At 42.1% G+C, this 8,817-nt stretch overlaps 1 protein-coding gene across 1 annotated transcript; it reads right to left on the reverse strand.

The window, feature by feature from the left end:
• Positions 1-568: 568 nt before the first annotated feature.
• LOC148097624 (tripartite motif-containing protein 16-like) lies at positions 569-2,264 on the reverse strand. Its single transcript, XM_087832207.1, has one exon. It carries the CDS (start codon positions 2,262-2,264, stop codon positions 606-608), a length of 1,659 nt encoding a protein of 552 aa, XP_087688333.1. The 3' UTR covers positions 569-605.
• Positions 2,265-8,817: the final 6,553 nt, after the last annotated feature.

An 8,817-nucleotide genomic window follows, 5' to 3' on the forward strand; every position in this document is an offset into this window, starting at 1 on the left:
TCTTCTGCTCTAAACATGAACTCTGAACTTTGTGATGCTTCAGGAGGAAAACTGCTTCAGTTATTCTCTCAGATTAGTTTCATATTTTCTGCATCAGATTTGAGTGAGATCCTGGAATGAAGACAGAAGAAAAGACTTTGTTCAAAGTTTGATTTATAGTCAAACCTTCCAGTTTATTCACACAATAAAACATCAACACAATATATGAATTCATTCATTAAAATCACAGTTTTTCCTCATTTGTTTGATGATTTTGACAAAAACAAACACAAACACACACACATGGTCTGCCATACTCATGAAGAGAAATGTCGACATTTTTCAATACAAATATTCCAGAAACATTTAGAGGATAGAGAAGTTTACATTTTCATGTGGAGAAATATTTTAGTAAATCAAAATGATGATGAGCAGTGATAGCCTCCATAAACAGTCACAGGAAAGATCTCCTTTAAAAACTCAGAAACATCAAGAGAACAACTAGAAGATGTGGAGGTACCACCCATAATGTTTGACTGACAGCTGATCTCTGTGCAGAAATGATGGAGAGAAAATAAAATGAAACTAAAATACAGATTTAAACCCACAATATGAAAGACTTCAGTCTATTTCACTTTAATCAACTCAGCAGTGTCTCCATAATTATAGTAAAGCCTCAGTCCAGCATAGAGCGGCTGAGTGAATGTGGTCTGGACTCTGTGGAGGAGAGTCATGGTTTCAGAGACGCTGTAGAAGGACAAAATACCTGCTCTGTGATCCAGGTACACTCCTACTCTGGAGGAACGAGGACCTGAGACACGAGTTTGGATGTTGTTGTACCAAAATGTATAACTGTTGTTCAAAAAATCTAATGACCAAGATTTGTCATTAAGTCCAAATAAACATTCATTACCCCATCCTTTTCTGCTGATATTCTTGTATGCGACTGCTACTCGAACTCCTCTCCCTCTCCACTCCACCTCCCAGTAACAACGTCCAGTCAGACTCTCTCTACTCAGGACCTGAAACCTGTCAGTGAATCTGTCTGGATGATCAGAATAAGACTGTTGTTGATTCACTGCTGTTGCTTTTCTGTTCCCCTCTGATAATAACAGCTTTTTGTTTGCTGTGTTTGGATCCAGTGTGATTTCACATGAATATTTTAAGAATCCAGCTCTGGTCTTTGGCTCTGGTGGATCTGACAGTGAAACATCCACTTCAGTGACTGTCAGTGAGATGTTTGTCCATTCGTCTCTCAGAATGTCCTGTAGTTTATCTCTGACCTCTGACACAGCTGCTGTCACATCCTCAAAGTAGCTCAGAGGACGGATATTGATGCTGGATGAGTCTGTAGACTCACTGAGTGCTGACAGTGAGGGGTAGTTGTGTAGAAACTGGATGTGATCCTCTGTGTGTGAGAGCTGCTTCAGCTCAGCATCTTTCCTCTTCAGCTCAGTGATCTCCTGCTCCAGCTTCTCCTGAAGCTCTTTGACTCGACTCACTTCAGTTTCCTGCTGGGATCTGATCTGCTGCTTCACATCAGAGCTTCTTTTCTGGATGAGATGGATCAGCTCAGTGAAGATCTTCTCACTGTGCTCCACTGTTTGATCAGCAGACTGATTGATGGCCTCCACCTCCTGTTGAAGCAGCTTCACATCTTTCTCTCTGTCCTGGATTCTCTGCTGGATGTTTTGTCGACTCACCTCCAGCTCTCTCTGCCTCTCAGTCCTTTCTGCTGCAGCTGAGACTGTGTCGTGGCCTTTATGTTCATCCACAGAGCAGAGATAACAGATACTCTGCTGATCAGTACGACAGAACATCTTCATCACCTCATCATGACGAGAGCAGATGTTCTCCTGGAGCTTCTTGGAGGGCTCCACCAGCTTGTGTTTCTTGAATGTAGGTGAATCATAATGAGTCTGAAGGTGTTTCTCACAGTAAGATGCCAGACAGACTAAACAGGACTTGAAGGCTTTCATTTTTCTTCCAGTGCAGACATCACAGGCCACATCTTCAGGTCCAGCATAGCAGTGATCAGCAGGAGCAGCTTGGAGTCCAGTCTTCTTCAGCTCCTCCACTAAATCTGCTAACATGGTGTTTTTCACCAGGACAGGCCTCGCTGTGAAAGTCTGTCTGCACTGAGGGCAGCTGTAGATCTTCTTCTTTTCCTCTTCATCCCAGAAGCTTTTAATACAGTTCATGCAGTAGCTGTGTCCACAGGGAATAGTCACCGGATCCTTCAGTAGATCCAAACAGACTGAACAGCAGATTTTTGTTTGATCCATTTGATTCATGTGCTGTGCCGTTTCACCGTCTCTCAGTGACTGTCAGACAGTTTTACTTCCTCTGAACAGAAACAACCTCTGTGCTCTGAAGGGAAACAGATCTCTGCTCTTTTTCACCTCCTACAGGAAATGAGGCTCACCAGCAACTGCATTTACACCATGTTGTTTAGACCCATCCTGATACAGACACATCTGTGAAGGGAGGCTCCAAGAACTCATAAAATGCTTATTTTATGAGTTCCAGGGTGTGTTCTGTTTCATTTACAGTATGTAGTAAAGAACTTTGACCTACCTAACCTTGTTAATTTTTAACTTTGCTTCTACAAAATGTCTTGTGTTAATGAGTTAATGAAAGCGTACTTCTTGATTGATTTAAGTTAAAAGGAAATCATTTTCTTTCAGCACATAGACACAGCATGGTGGTATAAGGACACTGACAAAATTGTGTAAAAAGCTGCATCTGGTCAGAAGGAAAAAACAAAAACACACAAACTTGGAAGCGTTAGCTGGATTGTACAAAATGACAATGCACAGATGCAAGGATAACATGGTTACACCCTTGTGGATTAAAGAGGTTTTATATTTTGTAACACAAGACAGGATAAGATCAATTTGTTTCACTAACTCTTCTAAATAAGGCATTTTGGTTCACTCCAAACTCCTCAGTAATCTCTGGACTCTGGTCACTGCTACAAAGTTTACACTCTCCTCCTACAAGCGTCTCTCTGGATTCAGTCATCGCTCTGCTCCTACCTGCCTGTCTTCCTGCCCGCCGTTCTCTCTGGAAAATCTGGAGCTCAGCACCAGGCAGGGGCAGATCTAGAGGGGTATTATGGGGTGGCATGTGCTACCCTAAAATGATCTCTTGCCACCCTAGTTTTGCATATGTAATACACGATACTTTACCACTACTGAATGTAGAGAAAGTTAGGATCTTAGGCTTATGGTCTCTAGGAATCAACTAAGGAGCGAATGACACACAGCTAAAAGAACAGTCAACATTTATTCAAAACAAAAACAAAAACAGTCATCCAACAGTTCACAACAGTTCCAATAGTCCATATTTGTCAGTCTGTGTATTCAGTTTTAGAGTTCAGAGTTCTTTTCAGTCTTTGCAGTTGAGGTGTGTGAGTGTGTGTGTATAGTGTTAATGTTAGTAGTACTACACGGGTAGTGTATTGTTCTGAGATCTCATAAGCTTATCTGTCAAGAAGTAACGCAGTTGTCACTTCTAAGTAGGCTGGAAATCTTTCCTGCATCGCAGCTGTGGATCCGGAACCCTGGCTCGCAACTTAAGACTCCAACAAAAAAACCAACCTGCACAGGGCAGTGAACATATTTTACATGAATATCATATAACAACTTAATCAACACTAGTGACCAAATGCCTCTCACTCTTTGTATATAACGACTTAATGCAATCAATAATAAAATTAATCAGAAAACCTTAAAACAATTTCCACATCGTACAAATTTAACTCAAATCTCATATTTTGTGAACAGCAGTCACATCAATCCAATGAATTGAGAGAATGTACATTACTGATGCACGAGGAAAGTGCAAAACGTGGTCGCAGTACTATTTAGCCAAAGACTGCTCATATTTATCATCTCATTACAATAAAGAAAACTTACCTACTAGCTTCCAAATAAATATTTCCGATTGGTTTAAAACATTCACAAGTGAAGAAATAAAAAGATAATACAGCACTTAAAAGGAACACATGAAATTTACATTATACTAAGCTAATGATTAGCTAACGATTAGCTTGCTATGCTAGCGCAGTTAGTCAACTCACCGGAAATGAACAAAAAACACAAAAACAGAGGTACATCGGCATCAACAAAAAGTGTCCGCATTTCCCAACAAGCGGAAAAGTAAAATCCAATTTGTGTCTTCACACATAACCTTTTTCTTGAACAAGGATTAAAGAAGAACTCGGTGAGTAGCTCCGACCAGTATACGTAGCCTTAGCGCTATTCTCCTTCTCTATAGATCTCAACTCAAGTTCACAAACACTAAACAATCTCATAGTGCCACCTACTGACATTCTTTGGTAACAGCAGTTCATTTTCATGAGGCAAATTTTAGGTGGGTTACACATATGACAGAGTTCTTTATTAAAACAAGATAGGATTAACACTTTGAACCTAGATACAGTTAACACTGAATTTAAAACTAAATATATTACATGTTAAGTGTTAAATACACACACACACACACACACAAAAAAAAAAAAAAACACCCAGCACGCCCCTGCGGGCGGTTTATCCTTCAAGCTCGGGTCCTCTACCAGAGGCCTGGGAGCTTGAGGGTCCTGCGCAGTATCTTAGCTGTTCCCAGGACTGCGCTCTTCTGGACAGAGATCTCCGATGTTATTCCCGGGATCTGCTGGAGCCACTCGCCTAGCTTGGGAGTCACCGCACCTAGTGCTCCGATTACCACGGGGACCACCGATACCTTCACCCTCCACATCCTCTCGAGCTCTTCTCTGAGCCCTTGGTATTTCTCCAGCTTCTCGTGTTCCTTCTTCCTGATATTGCTGTCATTCGGAACCGCTACATCGATCACTACGGCCGTCTTCTTCTGTTTGTCTACTACCACTATGTCCGGTTGGTTAGCCACCACCATTTTGTCCGTCTGTATCTGGAAGTCCCACAGGATCTTAGCTCGGTCATTCTCCACCACCCTTGGGGGCATTTCCCATTTTGACCTCGGGACTTCCAGGTTATACTCGGCACAGATGTTCCTGTACACTATGCCGGCCACTTGGTTATGGCGTTCCATGTATGCCTTGCCTGCTAGCATCTTGCACCCTGCTGTTATGTGCTGGATTGTCTCTGGGGCATCTTTACACAGCCTGCACCTGGGGTCTTGCCTGGTGTGATAGACCCCAGCCTCTATGGATCTTGTACTCAGAACTTGTTCTTGTGCTGCCATGATTAGTGCCTCTGTGCTATCTTTCAGTCCAGCTTTGTCCAGCCACTGGTAGGATTTCTGGATATCAGCCACCTCCTCTATCTGCCGGTGGTACATACCGTGCAGGGGCCTGTCCTTCCATGATGGTTCCTCGTCTCCCTCCTCTTTCTTGGGTTTCTGCTGCCTGAGGTATTCACTGAGCACGCTGTCAGTTGGGGCCATCTTCGTGATGTATTCTTGGATGTTCGTTGTCTCATCCTGGACTGTGGTGCTGACACTCACCAGTCCCCGGCCCCCTTCCTTCCGCTTAGCGTACAGCCTCAGGGTGCTGGACTTGGGGTGAAACCCTCCATGCATGGTAAGGAGCTTTCTTGTCTTTATGTCAGTGGCTTCTATCTCCTCCTTTGGCCAGCCTATTACCCCAGCAGGGTACCTGATCACGGGCAGGGCGTACGTGTTGATGGCCCGGATCTTGTTCTTACCGTTCAACTGACTCCTCAGGACTTGCCTGACCCTTTGCAGGTACTTGGTGGTTGCAGCTTTCCTAGCGGCCTCTTCATGGTTCCCATTCGCCTGCGGGATCCCCAGGTACTTGTAACTGTCCTCTATGTCTGCAATGTTGCCTTCTGGTAGTTCAATCCCCTCAGTTCTGACTACCTTCCCTCTCTTTGTTACCATCCGACTACACTTTTCCAGCCCGAACGACATTCCAATGTCATTGCTGTATAGCCTGGTAGTGTGGATCAGTGAATCGATGTCTCGTTCACTCTTGGCATACAACTTGATGTCATCCATGTACAGGAGGTGGCTGACAACTGCTCCGTTCCGTAGTCGGTATCCGTAGCCAGTGTTGTTAATGATCTCACTGAGGGGGTTCAGGCCTACGCCAACTTAAGTTGAGTTTGTGCTTCAGTCTGTCAGAATCAATAACTGATCAGCTGATCAATAACTGAAAGGTTGCTTCAGACTTCTTGTCTGTAGCAACATATATATATACATATATATATATATATATATATATATATATGCACACACACATACACACATACATATATATATATACACACACAAACATATATATATATATATATATATATAAAAGACATGCTTTTTGCTATCATCAAGTTTTGTTTTTGTTTTTAAAGTATTTTCTAAGGACGGCACAAAAATAGTAAAGAAAGACAAAAAACACATCTTTCCTATTAGTGGAAAAATGTACCATGTCAGCCAATGACAACCAACCTTATGTAGTTAGTCTGTTGTGTAGTCATTGTTTTGTTTTTTGTGTCAGTGAGGGCACTAATGAAAGTCACAAAGGCAAACTGCAATGTAAATGCTGTCTCCTTGGTGGAAGACAGAAGGCGTGATAAACCTCCTGGTTTCAGGCCTTCATTTTTAGAATAATAGTTGTATATGTTTAAAAAATTTGTACATAAATTTGCAAAATGTACCATTTATATTTTATGGAGCCCCGCAAAACAAACTCGGGGTCTCGCAAAAGTTTTGTGAGATCTCGCAAAAGTTTTAGCCGCATTCGGAGGCCGCCAGCTCGAAGCTGACCGGGAGGTCGAGGCACGATGTGCCGGGAGAGCGGTGTCCCCCCCGGCTATAGTAGGTCTCGACCTCCCGTTAGCTTCGAGATGGTGGGTGTCAGACGTCTCCGAAAACGTCGGAGCACTTTTGCAAATATGTGATGTCTTGTAAATCGAGCAGATATTTGACGTTTACACAGCTACATTCACGCCTCAAAACATCTTGAAAGTTAATTTTGTGACCCAGAAAGAGTAATATTACAACTAAGTAGCTGCCGCCATTGTTGGAATTCAACTTTTGCGAGATCCCGAGTTACGTTTGCGAGATCTCGCAAAAGTTTTGCATTTCAAGTTATAAAATAATTTAATAAAAATGTCTAGGGATTTTACAGTAAATTACTACTAGGATTTGATGTTTTTGTGTGATTTCAGATCAGTTAATCAATATGTCAATGAAAAAAAAACCAAATTCAGACACATGAGGTTGTGCTGAAAAGAATGATACCAAACAAGGCCAGGAAAAAATATTAAATGAAACAATTTAAAGGTGAAATACAAATGTAAAATGAAAAGGAGTCCAAAGTGTCCAGTTATATTTTGGACCTCAGAGGGTAAACCCAACAAATTATGAAAAATTAGGTTTCAGTTTTCTTTCATGACAGTGCAGATTTCTGACATTTTGTGTAAATTTAAGTCAGAATTTGATTATTTTTCTAACAAAAAACAGTGTGAAACTTAAGTTAGACTTGTGTTTGTCAATGAACCGCCCCATGTTGTGTAGCTTTCTGGATTGTATACTCATTGGGCTACATATTTATTTACTATACAGGCTATACAGCACATAAAATCAAAATTCACATGTTTTGTGTAACTGAAAATAATTAAGTTATAGACTATGTTTATATGAAACATGTGTATACTTAATGCATTTGAATCATTTTAACCATATGTAACCGCCTGCATAGGTGTTTGAAAAAAAAGGCTTTGATTTTGCCACCCCATTTGATTTTCATGCCACCCTTATGCCATCCTAGGGAAATTTCTCTAGATCCGCCCCTGGCACCACTCCTCCATGTCTCAACTGGACACCCACTCAGCTATCCACTCCCTCCTCCCGAGCGTCTCTCCTCCACCTGTACGTAAGACCCATCAGTATTAGTTTTCCACCCATAATCGTCTTCCCCGCTCTACCTCACCTCTCCCTCTGTTACAGTGCCTTCGCCCTGTGACTCATCCTCCGAGTCTGTCTCCTTCTTGATTACCTGTTTGCGACAGACCAAGGGTATGGAGAGCCAGGAGTGACAAAATGACTTAATTAAAGACACCATTAAACAATTAATTAAGATTTCATTAACTATTTAAAATTGTAATGAATTAATTAAATACATATTGTAATAATTATTTAAATGCCAATTCATTTAATTTAAAACATTTAATAAATTATTTATTTATATATTTCTAATTTTGTTTAATTAATGCCACATGTAATTATTTAATTAGATATTTACACCGAAAGTACTGAGGTCGTGTTTCCGGGTGAGCGTGCGCTGGCGTGTCTTTCTGCCGCTGCTCTCTGTGTATGTGTTCGTTTGCTTAGCTCTGTTTTAATTTTTAGCCTGGAAAACCTGGATTTTATCGTTTTTCCTGTGATCGACTCTCCTGGGGACCTGACTCACCAGGCTAACGCGAGCCCTCGCTGCCCTTCTCCGTGTACTTTCTGGCCGGTCACCGCATTCAAGTGTCAGCCTTCTCAAGTTGCTGACGTTATGCACAGTGCCAGGTGGGTAATCACAGCTACTTTTCTAGCACTGGGCTGTAAATCGTGGCCCTGTGGCATGCTGGGTAACGTGGTTTAAAGGCCGCATTTTAAGGCCGATTACGTCACAGCGACGCGCCGAAGGCTGTCCCAATTCGAAGGCTGCCTGAAATGCGGCCCTCAAATGCGTCCTTCAATTCCCTGAATTTTAAGGATGTGGCGGTGTAGACTTCGTGGCCCAACATATCCCAGAATGCACAGCGCGGCGGTGGGTGTGGATAATTTTACCAAAAAAAACAGCAGAAGCGGAGCGGCGAAGAATAAACTTTTAAAAGTAAGTACTGA

This window comes from Neolamprologus brichardi, chromosome 18 (genome assembly GCF_056152115.1).
Source record: "Neolamprologus brichardi isolate AB-2024 chromosome 18, ASM5615211v1, whole genome shotgun sequence".
NCBI classification, from domain to species: domain Eukaryota; kingdom Metazoa; phylum Chordata; class Actinopteri; order Cichliformes; family Cichlidae; genus Neolamprologus; species Neolamprologus brichardi.

Bases quoted from the DNA above. Each gene is read 5' to 3' on its own strand.
- LOC148097624 (XM_087832207.1), bottom strand. From the start codon at position 2,264: ATGGATCAAACAAAAATCTGCTGTTCAGTCTGTTTGGATCTACTGAAG.